The following is a 17356-nucleotide window of genomic DNA, read 5'->3' as shown; positions in this document are numbered from 1 at the left end:
TCAATCCATAAAGACGCTGGCGCACCGACAAATTTTGTATCTCAAATATCTGTTTGTGTGTGTATTTCCTAATTCATGACGTAAAAGCTCTCTTGCTTCCATTCCTTTTCATTAAGTGCTCACTGAATCCTTTTCCTCTAATATCAATCGTTTCAGAAAGTTTTGTACTTTAGTTTCTTCTACCGCCAAGAGTCCTAGCAAAATTAGAATTTCACTGGTTTCATCTTCAGTTTGAAGCCCCAATATTTTAAAATCCTATCACTAAAAATCGACAAATAGTACTACACCTTAATGGCTTTCTTTCCAGAAAGTAGTCAGTAACCCCCTATAAGGAATAAAACTGTCCCAAACTCCCGTCATTCCGATAGAGTGTTGTCTCTTATGTATCTATTTCAAATGTTTCTACTTGAAGTTTCACGTTTCGTACATGTTGTCTTGAAATTTTTAATCCATCGAAATTAAACCGATCTTTTTCTGGAGCAGTTATTTGTATTGTGTGTAATAAAAACAGCAATAAATGTGACCGATTTACCGTTTTCATCAAACTATGATAACACAGCACATAATTAACAGTGTAATCATTGAAATTATGTATATTTACTTAAGTATACCTACCACTACGCAGATGTCTGATGAAACGGGAAAAAAATGAGAAAATAAATAATTTCCCATTCAATGAAGTGTGACAACTCCAACTCAGCTTAAAATTCAATTTTGCTCAAAACTTGTTCGGATATTATAGCCCACTTAGAGTTCCAAGTTCATCAGTGTATATCCCCATGACTGAAGGTCAAGCACAACTTTGCAGATGTTTTTCACATACTAATGATTAACATAAGTGTGCCCACCGTTACAGAGATAAACGATTTGACTCGATAATTTATCGAGGGTATCAAAAGAATCAGGATGGTATTTGTGTATATGCTGTTGAAATCTGCAACAAAAGTCATCAGCATTTGTAGAATGCTCACGCCTTTTATTATCACATTAGAATTACAATTTCAAGAGAGTCAAGAACATTTTAAAATTAATTTACAGGCTCCATTTGAAAACAATGTTTTTTCCATGAAAATTCACAATTATTAAATTGCGAACTTTTGCCGACCAGAATACTAGAATATCACGCTTTTCACCACCAGAACTTCTAGAAAAATATTGCAGACTTTGGGAAGGTCCCACACAAATAAATTCGAAGTTGAATATTCAACCAACCAAGATGGCAGAGCAAGAATAAGAATTAAACAGATCCCTTCATTTTCGAGGGTTATAATTGAAAATATTAACCAGACGTTCATAAATTGGGGAAAAAAACTTCGTAGAGAGTCTAAATCCGCTTCCTCTCTTCATCCTATACTTCCTCCAACATTTGAACACTGTCCGAAATAAAACAAAGCGAAATCTTGATAGTCAAGTATAATACTAGTACTAAGAGTTCCTACAATGGAAAAACGCAAACTTCGCACCAGGGTTGACCTGGAAGTTCTAACATGATTCCGTGTATGTGAAGCGATACAGAAACTAAAGTTTCCCAGTATTAGACATGAAGTACTGAAATTTTCGAAATCTTTTACAAAGCCATTCATGAAAATAAAGGCAAAATGAAGAAATTTTCCAAATTCACCAAAAAAATCAAAATATCAAGAAACATCAGATAGAAGAATAATGCTCTAGAATGCCCTCTCTCATCAGCATTGTCCCTGAAATCATTAATTTGAAAATATTATATAAATTCTATATGAAAAGCAAACCAGTCCAAGCACTGCTTTGTCATAAGCCTGTAACTGCCCATATTTAAGTCGCCTTTCTTGAAGATTGAATTTCCGAATCCAAGAGTTTTTTGCATTCATCTTCATAAAGCACTTTTACCTCATTATTTTTTTATTGAAATTCTGAACAAAAATGATTCCATTGAAAAATAAAATTAATGATTCCTAGTAAGAATGACGCAGGGGAATACCTAGACAATACGTATAGAGCTCCAAAATAAGCGATAAAATATCGTGTGGTTCCCATCTACCAAAAGTGGAAAACAGACTGTCACAAAGAAAACATTATTAAAAAAATGCATATCTGCCCAAGATTATTTTGATGACTTTGATAGCAAGAATTTGATTTTTTCATATAGCTTGATGTTGTCACGTACTTTCTCGCGTTCATTTCTCAAATATCCTACTGGTTTGCTTCTGAGCAATAAGTTCCTGCTCCAATCCTTCGATGCGTTGATGAAGTCGATAACGTTCAGCTAATATTATTAATAAAATATTTTTGCTCTCCTCTGCACTTGTTTCTTGCCTCGCTACTAGTACTGTCAATTTTTTGGCCAACATCTTGATCAATCGCTGAAAATTCGCCGCTGATGAAGTCCGTTTCGGCGACCATTCCCTTAATGTTCATCTCATACACGGAGCAATGACTGCCAACAACAAGGCTTGCGGAAGACAACAAATTTGGCGAACAGAATGCAAACGAAATTTTTTGACTACTAAAAAAATGAATTTCCAAATAAATCTGCGATGTTATGGAAAATTCCTTAATTGAAATGTAGCAAATATTACACCCACTTGTATTTCGGGTGAAATGACATGGAAGCCCAGTAAATTAGCCTCCAAACGTGCAATCAGCTCACTCTGTCAGACCACAGCCGTTTCAAGCTCATCATGAGCGCTTTTCGCTGCTGTCAATCGCTCTGGAAAATAGCACATAGTATTAATAATCTGATGATCCCAATTATGAATACTTTGAAATCAAGATTCTAAGAAAACTCGGTATTTGACATGACTCGTGTCATGAAAACTTTTCAGTAAGGAAAAACTTAGCAAGTAGCAATGCTAGGATATAGCCACACAAAAAAAAAGAAAAAAACATAAAAAACATAAACCCCAATTGACCAAAATTTGCTTTTAATCGAATTTTACCATGTTCTACACGAATTTAACACAATTGCAATGCATGTTATTTCCACAGAGATTAAACTGCAAGTTTCGACAGTATTTCTCGACTGAAAGACTGGAAGATGAAAACATCAAAAAACGTTTTCTTGAGAATAAAGAGCAACAAAAGGAACTGAAGTAACAAAACTTGCAGAGCCTGAAGGAAGAGTTGAAAAAGTTATTGAAACTGGAAGAAGTTATACCATTATTTTATGAACGCCGATTAGAGAAAAAAGGCAAAATAGAATTTCTTCATTAAACATGTGATAATAATGACTGCCATTTGAACTGCAAATAAGGAAGGGTAAAGTATCACAACTACAACAAATTTTGAATCACAAAACTTGAATTATTTGTAAATTATTCCAGAAAACTTAAGCCTCATAAAAAAATCGGAAAAATTGAGAAACTGTAAGATAATTATTCACAAGTAAAAAATAAGCTTCAGGAGCATAGCATATCATGCAAAGTAACAAGTGTGAAAAATAGTGAGATCAAATTTTCGAAACAAAAACAAAAAAAGTAGAGATTCTAGATAAAAACAACCAAACGCATCAAGAGGCTCATAAAAATATGGACGAAAAAAAGTACAAGTAATGAAGTAGAGATCACCTTCAACTAAAACTCCTGAAATAAAATAAAAAAGGAAAAATATACAATGAAAAATAATTACTGACAGTTATGATTAATAAATCAACAAATAAAGCGACAAGAAAAATTGCTTTTTGAAAACATAAACTAATGGCGGTTAAAAAAATTTTCAAACTCAAATTCAAACCCAGATGGGGTTAGACAGTGCAACAATAAAGTCTGCTCGGTGGGTTTTACACTTTTTTTCCAATTCCAAGTCAACTGAAGTATGCATATAAAATGAACATCATATTCTCGTCATCAACTACGTATTTTGTAAAATAATTAAGAAGATACGAGAGCATATCATATAATCCGAAAATTTTCTTCCGGCCGCTAATTCAGCTAATAGCAATAAAACATTGTATACATTACAATAAGAAAAATTTGTTTGACGATTGCGAAGATATAAATTAAGGAAATGGACAGCCAAAAATATGCTTTTTGGAAATAGTTCTTTCCAGCTTGTTAACAATTTTTGATATCAAAATTCTACATTCGAAACCAAATAAACTACAACTGCTTGGCAGCATTGAGTTTTTGAATCCGTTCAATTGCTTTATCAAGAGAACTGTTTTTGGCAATAGTGTTTCTAGTTAAATTGCTATTACTGCTTGATGATACCATTGTTGGTGACCAGTGATATGGTTTTGATTCCAATTTCATTAATTCCGCAAGATCCTACAATCCCAGATGCTTGTAAATAATGTCTGCTATTAGCATGGTGAAGACCACACCACAAAATGAAAATCCACAAAAAAGAACTTCATTATTGGATCTTTAAAACCACTACAACAAGTGGTGCTAGTGTTTTTCACTTTCTCAGATAAATGCGTAATATATGTATTCAGAAAAAAATAAATTAATGGCATAAATACTACATGCTTTTCGAAAGTGGCATGCATATAACTCCTACAGTATTTTCAGTGGTTTTCTTAGATGCATTAAATGGCAAATACAATCCTAACAAAGAAAAAAGTTTTACTCTAGGAAACAGGTTTACAAACTATTTCACCCTGCAAACCGCTCACGGTTATGAGGCTAGGTCATTGATAGTGCAAAGTATGACGATAGTGAATGGATTACTGAAATAATGCGATGCGGATACTATTGGCTGGTTACCTACCTAGACCTCACTTAATAGTAAAAACTAATAAATATCTGGAAGATTGCAATACCAAACAACAAATATAAAAAACAGATTAACCTGTTTCCACCGATCATTGTTATTTTTTCCATTCACTGAATTTCTCTTTTGTCCGTTGTCCCCATTTGGATGATTTTCAGCTCTCAAACTCGCCTGTAATTTAAGTTTTGGAAGAACCGAGGTTGAGGAAAATACAGCTATAGATTTATAATCTTTAATTTATTTTGAAAAAGATCCGTCCAAACCTTTTGTCGAGTCCGATAATTGTGGAACCAATTGCTTACAGTCCTAGTACTTAAAGAAAGAGTTTGCGAGAGTTGCTCAATTGTTCGTTGGTTCGGATGCTGGTCACGTTCAAAAACATGTTTCAGTGCTTCTTTTTGCTGATCCGTAATTACTGTTCTCTATAACAGGAGAAGGAATTTTATTTCGAACTTGTTAGTAAAATAATGCATTAAAAATCCAAGAACCAATAACATTTTTGAACAAAGTTGAAATGTTAGTAAGGCTTAGTCAGTCAATCTTTCATGTTAAGACTGCGCTGATTCTTTCACAGAAAATTCATAAAAATCAAAATGACGAAAAAAAAACCTGTGCTTTCTTCGGTAGCTCGCCAACAGCAGTTGTGTTCAAAGCTGCTTTTCTTTTCTGTGGTGACAAACTTTTTGTTAAAGCACCTGTAGAAGCCAGCGTATCCACCATATTTGAAAAGGTTGCTGTGAGGGATGAAGATAGTAGCGGAGTGGGAGTAGATGTCTCATGTACTCTTCTATTCCCATCCAGTTCACCGAGCCATTCGCTCATCCTGAGATACAAATCACGAGCACGTGGGGATAATTGTTCCCAAGTTTTTGGCTTGGCCAGAAGTTCTGACACACCTCCTGGACTTACTCCCAGCACCACGTCACCAAATGTCTATAAAGGGAGGATAAGTTAAAGAGTAAAGGCAAAAGCAGGGAAACATTCAATCCAAAAATGATATGATTGAGACAAAAATATATTCTGCAAGACATAAACAAGATGAGACAAATAAAACAATAGCATGACTTCCACAGAATTTATATCTCATTCTGTTATCCTTCAATTTTGTTAGACTTAGATGATGAAATGGCAGGAGAACTTCAAGAAGGTATTAAATTAAAGAATAAAAGAGTGGAAATAACGACAAAATAACTTCGCTTCACATTCTACATAAAAGCCAAACAGGAGGAAAAGTTTCAATTCAAAACACCGCCTCAATCACGCATTATATTGGTAAGCCAGCTGAAATCAAATATATAATCTTATAATATTTACATAATGAATAAAAACAGACTTTCTGAGAAATTCCACTGCTGTGTAATCGATCTTTGACTTGCCGCGCAATCTCACTTGTATCAGCCATTAACAGCTTTTTTTTCACATTTCGCATCATTTTTTTGTCACCATCATCCATGACGCACACTTTCTTAATTTTACGCGTTTTTTCAGTACGCTTCACAGTCTACACAGAAATAAAAGTCAGCAAGGATATAGATTCTTCAGCTATTCCAAGACTCAATTTATAAATTGCTCACTGTTGGGATAAATCCCACCTTGAAATCTTTTCACATCTAGAACTGCATGAAGATCGAGCATTGTGCAGACAGCTACCACCAAAACGAGACCCCCAATCAGGTAAGGTAATCTGTTTCAATATATAACTTTTTGATCTGTCTAAACAAAGACAAAGATAACGTTGTCAGTTTAAAAATACATTTCGAAGTATTTAATTAAGCTTTATATATGCGATTTTGTCTGGACGCCCTGATTTATTTATATGCAGTAAACATTAACCTCGTGATCAATTTCGTCAGCTAAAGGGAAATTTCGCCTGCTAAGCAATCCACTAATAGAATTTTGTTTTGCGCCATTGTTTGTTTCATTCTTAGACAGCACTTCCGAAGATTGAATTGCACCTAATTTCCCATTCAACTCTGTAAAATATTTTTCTGTTCGGGGAATTGTGTTTAAACGTCGTTCTTTTTTCTTTTTTCTTTTTTTTTTTTTTTTTTTTTTTCTACACGATTTAACATCACAAAACAGTGCATCGATTTTGGTCCCTTACAAATAAAAAGGACGAAGAGAGCCACAGCACCTGCTTCAGGTTTACAAACCAAAGACTGAGCTTCGTTTAAAAAAAGCTGCATGCGCACAAACGGTTCGCGTCCTTTCTGCGTGAGCATAGTCCAGGGTTTAGGCCTTGCTAAAAGATCCGAAACAGATCCTTGAGAAAGACCAAGCACATATTCACCAAACTGACGTTGAGATATTGAGTTTAAGCAAAGGAAATCTTTGATCTGTAAATGACGACACCAGTTAACTGCAACAATTTTGAAAAATGAATTTCATGGAAAAATGTTTTAGAATATGCATGAAAGTTAAAACTTTATTATTTACTTGTCTCACGATATCTTCAGTATCCAATACTGGATAACGTTCAAGCTCTTCCTGCGTTATGGATGCCATTCCACTACGACATTTCAAAGCAAACAAAGCCTGAGCAGAATTTACAGGAAAATTTGATTGTAGCGGTGAACCGGTATCTCTTGTTGATCCGCAACGAGACGACGATGATGACAAAGAGGAAGATTTATTCGATGTTTCTATTGTTGCAAGCTATGAAAAAGAATAATGGAGATATGTTGGTTGACAAACTATGTTTGTAAAACCTTTTCAACTAGCGTTGAAAAGTCATATTGAAAAGTTGTTAAAAATCAGAATTGTCCATTGGAAACCCCCTAAAATGGTGGAATCGCGACAATAATAGAGGCGAATTTCTTCTTTAGTTTTTATTTGCTTTCCTTTCAATGCTCTTTCATTTTAAATTAATCAGAGTCTCTGACACAACGAAGTCCACTGCAACTGAAAAAATTGCTGTGAACATCAGTAAGAAAGCAAAAAATAATATAGTTTACCTTTTCATCCTTACTTCTCACAATTAAAGGCCGTGAACCAATTGCCTGTTCTAGATGAGATTCCTGAAATCCGGAAATCCCTATTTCCGAAAACGATGGATATTGGTATCATGAATTGTAACAGCCATCACGCTACAGATAACTTGTGAACTTGATCACTGAAATTCGGAACTTCAGCAATAAAACTAGCAAAACTTACTTGCTCCCTTAACAATGCCAATTCACGCTTATATATCTTCATAATTTTTTCTTTCGGTATGTCGTCATGTCGCCAGCGACTTGTACGCTGCACGACTGAATTAGCGTTACCACCACCAGCTGCAGCTGACAACCTATCACGCTGTTTCAACTAAAATGCAAATAGTGATAGACAACAAGGTTAGCTTTATTTTTAATTGGTTTTGACCACCCAAGTTTGATATTTCAAATAAAGTGACAGGAAATAAAATTTTTCCAAATCAAAAGAGCCGATTGAACTTACATCGCCTGGAGCGGCTCTCGAGGACTGTTTTTGCACAAATAGATCTAAAGTATCATCTGCATTATATCTAGACACAGCAGCTAACGAAACAGCTTGTTGATCCCATAAAATTTCACGTGATGGTACTTCAATTTCGATTAATCCTGACATATGCATAATAAATTTGATAAATCCAAAAAACTCGAGTTTACAGTGTTAATAAAAAGCTTATATTAGCATAAATTTCTTTAATAGAGGATAAATAAATGAGAGAAATCCTAACCCACTGGTTGAGTTCGACGAGGTGAAATATTACACAACAGTTCAATAGCTTTAGGATCTGAAACCCAGCCATACATGCGTCGAAATGCTTCTCGCCCTTTATCAGTGAGTTTATTCCAATGCCTTGGTTTTGATAATAATTCACTGAGTGAGCCTTGTGACTACAAAAAAAAAAAAAAGAAATTCGTACTCAATCATGAGTATAAAAATATTCATCGCAATTTATAAAAATCTTAATCCAAAAGCAACAAAAATTGACAATTGAATTTCAATTATACAAAAACTGAGTAATACGGTAAATATGGTTATTCTCGCACGGTTTTACAACCATGGCAACTAAGTACAATTCAACTAGAAATTAATTCAAGGAATTAAAATAAAAAACAAAAACCAGAGAATCAAATACCTTGACTACCTGGTTCATGACGTACTTCGCGAATAACCGCTGTCCAATATTGTGGGTGACCATTAAATGCTTGCACTGCTTTGCAATTTCCGTCGTATTCAAAGCTTTTGAACCTAATTCGTGGATATTTCTGGTAACGATGTCCTGTAAGGACTGCTTCTATTCGAAAAATAAATGATACTGGAATATCAATCGTCATTAATACATATCAAGTTTAGTTAATTCATTTAATCACCTACACAATTGGATAAGTTATTATACAGAATTTTTCCCTTTTCTCAGCAAATATTAAATTAACTATATTTATTCACTTAACTATATCTATTTACTTCACCTTTTTCTTGGTCAAAAATATATCACATCAACTAGTTCAAACCATTAAGCATTGATTCCACAAATGTGACCCAATATTTGTGTAGTGTATCGCAGTAATTTCAATACATAATTCATTAACTAGAATTTATACTTATCAGTTGTGATCTCCACTAACAATATCAAAAAATGTCGGCTGAAATTAAAGAGAAAGGAAAAACCAAACCTGCAGTTCATTATAAGTCCTGAGTTCAGCAGGTGTCCGAGGTAATTCGTGTAAACTGGACGTACTCGCTGAATAATAATTGTCTAGTTTCGGAACATCATTTGATGAACTGGCAGAGCACTGAAACAAATTTTATACTATTAACTCTAACAAGTGATTTTTCCTTTTCTTAACTTATTACTTCTAAACACTAGTATTTGATTGATTATGCTTTCACCACTGGATAAAGCAATATCTCCAAATGATTTATAATTACTATGAATGATACGGCTAATATTAAAAGTCGAGAAGTGGTATTTACCATAAATAAATTAAGGAGATTCGTGGCACGATGCGGATCACTTTCTAAATCCAAATCCCCATTGGTTTCCACTGATTTTTGCCCGCTCTAAAAAGAATGACCATGCTTCGAAATTTATTATTTTAAGTTAAGCTAGAGGCACACAAAGTATTTGTTTCCAGAATATGGGAGGATCTCTCTTAAGCAAATCTTTCAGAAGATCTGCCTTATCAGAATACGAATCCGAATATACTTTAACTATAAGAATTCAAAGCCATGCCTTATTTGAGAACAAATCGGCGAGTGTACTGCCATTGAAGTTGGCGTCAACTAAACCAAAAACATCTGACAACTCATTTCCATCCATCGGTTGTTCCTCTAAAACTTTGTGATTGTCACCTATAAAGATGAGGTGGTTTCTTGCACCCTATCATCCGAAAAAAAACACACACACACAACAAAGTTCAGGAAAAATTGGATATAGAATAAATGTGAGGCGATTGCGATTTAGTACTGAGAGGAAAAAGAGCAATTCAGAACACCAATCTTCAGCAACACTTTTTTTTGAAATATCAAATCTCGATTTTTAATAATCCCATAAAATTATATCTGGAATGATATGCATCGTTGGGATATCGCATCAAATGCTTCAACTATCCAAGATGTTGTTTTTACACGACCATGCAAATAAACTGCATTTCTTGGTCTTTTTTTCTGAGGGTTTCTATGGGTCGCAAAATTCTCTCATCGCTATTTTACGGAACACGCAGGATATGTAACATTAATGTTCATAAGATCACAATACATACATGCAGTAAAAAACTATTCTGATAAATAAATAAATAACAGATAGTGCAAAGAAACGCACAAAAACTTGAATCCAATTGAAATGGAGTGCCATGTAATTTTCAAATACTTGCCCCTAACTTTTCCAGTTTCCTCAACATTGCTATCTTTATTCTTCTATTTCAAAACCTCATTCTTGGATCTTCACTAGATCTTTGTTAACCAGTATATAGTTACTGCCTCTTGGAGTACTTCGTGACACCAGTATCAATCAACAACAGGTGAAGCCAAAATATGCGTCTACGTGTTACTTCCATTAATTTGATCTCTCACATTCCAGAACTAACGATCAGTGAACAAACCTTCAAGTTTTTGATCGCGCATTCGCAAATCCACATTTTCACTCTGCAGTTTGCGATTTTTTCCAACAAGCAATTCATCGAGTGCCTTCGAACGACCACCCAACTGCACTTCGGCTGTTGCTGTCGCAGTGGCAGTAACACCGTTGCTCACAAAACCTATTCCTTCAGCAATTTCTTCGAACTCAATGCTACGTAGAATCCTAAACAATAAAGTAATCTAACGAAATTTCCTTAATAATGTTTAGACTCCAAGTTATTCGAGTAGCTGAAATCTCTTCATAGAGCTTTGAACTGTGCATTATGTTCACTTTTCAGTTCTAACGTTCCCTTTTTAGAATGAACTGCTTTTCATCTTCAATCTCCAGATCTAACTTTCCGCAAACCTCAAATCTTTTTTATTATCTTCATAATCAGACTGAGCCTCCAGTTGGGCTCGCAGCTGCGCTATGATCTCCATATGGCGCTCCAGTTCTTGGGTCAATTCATCGATACGTTTGGTCGATTCTGTTTTTAAATGGATAAGCTTGGAGTTCAACTTCTTGTTTTCTTCCAACAACTTATGAATCTGCAAAATATCCTTTCGTAAGATGACCAAAAGAAAGTTGAATACTTCAGGCAAAAAAAGAGTTTCCAGATCGGATAACCTGACTGTCTTTCGAATGAATTAGAAAAGCGCCTCCATGTGCTCCTTCATTTGGACTTGAACTAACACAGCTTATACCTTGCAAACGTTGTACTTCTTTCTCCGCTTCTACCTGAAAAACCATCAGCAACTAATACCTATATAAAAGCAACAAACAGTTCTATAATTTAAAGAACTGAAAAAAATGCATTTTCTTCTCTAGTTGGATCTGATTTAATAAATGATACGATGGCTTCATCCAGTCATCAAAAAGCAAAAGATTGGCCCATATTATGTTTATGTCATACTAACAGCTCTCTGTAAGGCATTTTCGAGATCATTCGTAACAATTTCCAATTTTTCGTCATTTACAATATCGTCCTTTACTAACTGCAACTTCGTCTCCTCAGGCATCCGATTAATTTCTTTGTTCTTTATCTAGAATTGCTGGAACCCTTTTTACATCAGAAATTGAGCACTCATACAGAGGTAGTCATTGCATGCTACTAAAGGAAAGATGGTAGAATATTTTGTGACGATCATGATAACAACATCGATCACTTTCAATCGTTATGTAATACGAATTTTCAAAGTAGGAATCAAAATTGATGGTTGACGAAAATATACCGTTAGATCTGCAACTGAGAGCGTTTTATTTTCAGCAACGACTTGCTCCCGCTTTTCTGTAACTTCTTTTTCAAATGTTTCTAGTTCGACACGCAATTCCTTTTCTCTCTCGTTTATTGCAGCCTATAATATAATAAAGTTCTACACTACAGTTAAACTTATGAAATAGGGTGGGAAGACTAATCAGAGCTGAGCACAAATCAATAACAGAAAAGAAAGCACATGGAGTAGGACCAGTGAATCCGGAAGCGATACAATCCTCAATCCACCAAGCTATTACTATAAAGTACTGGTTCCCAACCCGCGAGAACTAAATGTTGTCCGGCGGCATGGAAAGCAGGGGTTGTCCTTCACTGTTTGGTAAACCAATGCATTAAAAGTTTCGATTAAAATATATTTTCAAATTATCAGAATCTATTATTTTTGAACCCTGTCCTTCCTACAAATAAAAAACCAAAGTGGTCTTTGGCCAAAAAAAGTTTGAAACCACTACCATAAGAGTCCAATATCCTCAATTAAACAAACCTGGACATTACTATTTGTTTTAGCTTCCATTTCTTTCATCCGTTCCTTGAGTTGGCGAATAGTTAGATCTGAAGATAAGACTTAATTTGAATTTAAAATTACTCCCCCAACTCAAGAAGGTCACGAAATGCTGTCAAATGCTCACACAAAATCCTTACTGGAAGTCAGTTCCCATGCTCAACCTGCCAAAGTTCCGTTAGAAAGAACTATTGGTCGTGTACAAGGGGGCGAATTTTCGCAAAAGCCGAATCACAAAGGGCGAATTTTGTTGGCGGAAATTAAAACGTTTTACATTTTTGTACCTGTTGTTTGACTATTTCAGCGAAAATGTTAAATACCAAGACTGCCCGTATTCAGCTTATTGCTATCGATAATACTGAAACGTTAACTTATGCCAAGTACAGTTCATCTGGTATGACTATTTTTGGCATGTGGCTTCCCATTCAGAATTAACCAATCTCCCGTTCAGAAGTAATTATTGCACCTTCTTCCTTGGGATCAGCTAAGCATTTATGCTGCATCAAATTTTCTCGGAACAAAAATAAGCCAACTTTATTTCTGAATGTTTCAAAATGTCTGAAAAGTATAATGCGATTTAGTAAGTACATACCCTGATTTCGCAAGTGACCATATTCTTTTTGTAACTCATTTAGCTGTTTAGTCAGATTCCTAACTCGCTCATCAATGGAACATAACCGTATGACTTTCCTTAGCAATGTTGAAACTTGTTCCAAATATGGAAAAGGATCTGCGAAAAATAAAAATATAATAGATACAGCAATAATTAGGTACGTGCAAAGAAAATGAAGAGAATGCGGAAAAATATAAGGCTCTATATTTTTCCAAAGTCTCACTATTATATACTTGATAAATTCAAAAAAAAAAAGAATCAAAAAATGAGACACAAAAGAAAAGGAGAAGAGACAAGGCGACAAACCACTAGTCTCATGACGACAATTAAGAGTTAATCAATACGCAACCTTGGATCACAGCTTGAATAGGGCTGCAGGACGATTGTAAGCAATAATAAGTGTGGTGATGAGCACACAAGCGCAAGCTTACATGTGTCGCAGGAATTCGATTGTCGATACGACGATTGCCAAGGACAGAACTCCTATCGACTAAGCGCTGCTCACTAACTGACTAGATGACTGGATGCAGAAAATCGAACCCAAAAATAAACGATTTTCAAGGATAATGAAAGAATGGAGCGACTGATGGTCGATTCAATACGATGCGAATGCAATGGACGCATGGATGGACGGAACGCTTCAAAAGCAAATAATCAATGCGATTGCGCGAGCTCCCGCAATGCTAAGATAGACAGCCTTGTAAAAGCAACTTACTGCTTACTAGAGCAATGATCAACGTTTGACTTAAACTTAGCTCAGCCAAGCCTACCTCTGCCAACTACCAGATGCTAGTATATATTGAGCAGTAATTCACGCGCTTCTCGAAAATTCATTTAATATCAAGCTCTGTTTCGTTCGCTCAAGTTTAAGCTGACTTTAATCATATTTGACGACAAAGTGTTCGAAACGTCACATAGCCTATCAATAAATGAATATAGACAGCAGTTGCAAAGCAGCTTTCCACAATATTCACACAATAATATCCTTCTATATTATACATCGGCGATAATGTAGTGATTAAGCTGATGCTCTAACAATCTCTGCATAGCGGTAGTCATGGATGGTCAGAAAGTCAGTACTGAACATCTCAAAAATGTTTAAGATACAAATGACTTTGAAGGCCGAATGACATGAATGGCTGTTGGAAGTTTGGATCTATTCAAAAAGCAACAAATTCCAACACAAGTGAGATGGATACAGATGGAAAAACGAGGAGGAAAAATTCAATCACTTATTTTGTTCTACTGATAAAAATTTTCTTACCATAAACAGAATGTCCGGCAAACAAAGATTAAATCAGCTTCTGCTGCTGTTGCTCTTTCTACAGCCCGATCGTACTCCTTTTGAAACGCTCTAATCAACGATGAAGCAGCTTTACGCGACTGCTAAAAACATTTTAGGTATAGAAAAAAACATAAGTATAGCCCTATATCGCCCCACCTAATCAGTAACCTCCAAAACATGTCTAGTAGTTAGAAATGAAGCAGTCGGTTTTCTGGTTTTTGTCTTTTATACTCGATTTATATCTTGTATGATATCACGCCTGGAAACATTCAAGTAATAATAGAGTGACATTTGTCGAACTTTTCGGAATTATGTTATGCAGATTTCCGACTTATACCTTTTTCACTACTTTAATGGTAGCATTACTGTAGTGGTAGCACTATTGTGGTAGTACGTTTGACTGATGCCATCAGTTACATACACTTACATACTCCATAGCGTATTGAAATGCGAAATCCAAATATTAATATATTTTAACCATGTCAATATTTTTAGACAAGCACGATATTTAGCGTGATATCAGCAATCTTACCGTGATATCAGCAATTCAATATCAAAACGTTTCGACTCATACGCATGATGAGTGATGCGTAAATTATTAACTGACAAACAAGTAAATATTGATAAAAAGAGTACTTAGGAGCGAGGAAAATGACACCAATCTTTCTGTCAGACCAATACTAGACAATCAGGTCTCAAGAGGGTTCGACTGTTAATGGTGGACTTGATGCTGATAATTAAGTTAAAACAAATTTGCAAGTGGACTCCATTGCAATGGAACTATAAGAAACTGATTACTTACTTTGTCAGCACATTCATAATATTTTTTGCTTCCAGTAATAAACTGTTGGCGAGCTACTCGACACTGATTCTCTCGAACACCAACTGCCTGTACTTCTTCGTTTAAATTCTTTTGCAAAGGTTACTAAAAAAAGAAAAGTTTATAAAAAGAGGGATAAGGGATCGATCAACGTTGTCCCCACGAGAAGGTGAGGATTCTAGACGAACCTGAATCGAGTCAAAGAGAGAAAGAGCAATAATCAAAAACTGTGTGTTTTTTTTTTTTGATTTGCCTCGAAAAAGATATACAGTAGTATCCAAAGTGACAAGATTTAACTTCATCATCAAATACAAAATTGAAATAAACACTAGATGACATAATGATAAACGGTAATATTTATGAATACAGTGTTCTGGGAAATTGAATCGAAACCTTTGACAATTAGATTATCTTCCGCCCTGCATATTAATAAATTCAAACTATTTTATAAGGTTTTGGATTACTTTATGGACAGATATATGGCCGATAACGAAAAGTAGCAATTACAACAAGCCGAAATGAATGATATGCAGGATTCAACTATGAAAGCAGTTCCATTTAATAGTTCAAAAGACTAAAAAGCGGAAAGAGAATGAAAAAGAGAGATCAGTAACTGGAGTATACGGCAAAATAAGCCAGTTGTCTGAGTCGTGTGCAGCTGAGATGAATTTACTTAGTCAGTTTGTTAACAACCATTTCAGTAAGTATGGTTTTGGAGCCTCATCGAAAATCGATCCGCCAGATGGGCTCGCCTTTCCCGGCAACAACAGTATGATTTGATTCTACGACAAAATAACATTCCTTCTCACCACCATTCCATTCAGACTTCACATTTCAAACTCCGTGTTGACCACTGACTGAACTGAATCTTTTCCAGCACACACATAAACAGACACACACACATACACACATCCACGGACACAGAGATAACGTACAGCAGTAAACAAATCAATTTACTGATATTGATTTATCTGACATGAGCTCAATAATTTACGCCTACTGATAGGCAATACTCCGGAGACTGCTTCAATACGGGAACAGCTCATGCTTGTCCGATAATGCATGCATGTGCTTTGAATGAAGTTTTTACCAAACATATGTTTTACTGAATAGAAAGAATAGAATGATCCTCAAGATGTGTACCGTTTTCGGTACTGCCGAGACAATGAATGAAGGATGAGGAAGTATCTTTATCCCTCAAATTTGATGAGTCGAATTTCTACAACAAGCCAACTCATAAATTATTCGAAAAATGGACATATGCAATTATGTTTTCACAATATGGCAGAAAGTTTGCGAATACTTACAAGCACATAAAGTTTTGGAAATGATTTCTTTCCCCCCTTTGTGATTTTGAGGATTATTCAACTAGCTGCACTTTGTTTGTTGACCTTTCCCTTTTTATGCAATTCCAAATCGGTTAGTCATCATTTCACATTCCTCGATTGCAAATTTTTAACCCCTGTGCACCTTTTGATACCCACTCGAGTTACAACGGATTTAATGAATATCAAGCATAAGTGGAGTCGAAATCAAAAATTGTGGAAGGACGGCACAGAGTGCTGAAAAGCCTCTCTTTAACACCTTGCCACTTATTTGGTCTATCCACTAAGACTGAACGAGATATATTACAGAGATTAACTAAATTGAAAAAATGAAAAGCTGAGATGTTGTTATTTCAACTTGATCAGCTGCAAAAGCTCCGCTTAAGCAGCACTGTACCTGCAAGTATTCGAAATCGATCTGTGACCATTTTCTTGCCACATTTTCCATTTCTTGCACCTTCTGTGGATCTATTGCTATATCACTTTCTAAAGAATCAATTAGCTTTACCCATTATCTAATATACTGTTTTCTTTAAAAAAATGGTAATAAGAAATTCGAGGGATTGAAAGCGCAATAATGAGAAATGTTTTGCATATCGGATTTCTATAATTTTCCAAACTAAGTATCTCTTAAAGTTTGGTAAAACAAGAAATTTGCTTGGAATGGTAAGCAGATTAGAAGAATGGCCAGAGAAAGTTATTTCTTCCGTAAAGTTTTTACCGCACTCATACAAAAAGCCGTTCTATTATGCAATTTCTGGTGC

The 17356-nt window shown here is 35.2% G+C and overlaps 1 protein-coding gene across 1 annotated transcript; it reads right to left on the bottom strand.

Moving 5' to 3' along the window:
- Positions 1 to 4073: 4073 nt before the first annotated feature.
- Positions 4074 to 15572, bottom strand: LOAG_00892 (CUT domain-containing protein; the record flags this gene model as incomplete). Its single annotated transcript, XM_020445579.1, has 27 exons — positions 4074 to 4241; positions 4768 to 4860; positions 4953 to 5111; positions 5299 to 5622; positions 6023 to 6190; positions 6523 to 6662; positions 6824 to 7025; positions 7126 to 7344; positions 7644 to 7706; positions 7843 to 7992; positions 8125 to 8267; positions 8387 to 8546; positions 8792 to 8935; positions 9330 to 9449; positions 9631 to 9717; positions 9890 to 9987; positions 10758 to 10957; positions 11141 to 11322; positions 11402 to 11512; positions 11692 to 11817; positions 12007 to 12129; positions 12532 to 12599; positions 13142 to 13279; positions 13512 to 13666; positions 14427 to 14548; positions 15250 to 15336; positions 15456 to 15572. The coding sequence occupies 27 exons, from the start codon at positions 15570 to 15572 to the stop codon at positions 4074 to 4076; spliced, it is 3867 nt and encodes a 1288-aa protein (XP_020303977.1).
- Between the last annotated feature and the right edge of the window lie 1784 nt (positions 15573 to 17356).

Source organism: Loa loa, assembly GCF_000183805.2.
Source record: "Loa loa unplaced genomic scaffold supercont3.226, whole genome shotgun sequence".
Lineage (NCBI taxonomy): Eukaryota > Metazoa > Nematoda > Chromadorea > Rhabditida > Onchocercidae > Loa > Loa loa.
The sequence above is the reverse complement of the archived record's forward strand: the minus strand, read 5'-3'. Positions and strand labels throughout refer to the sequence as shown.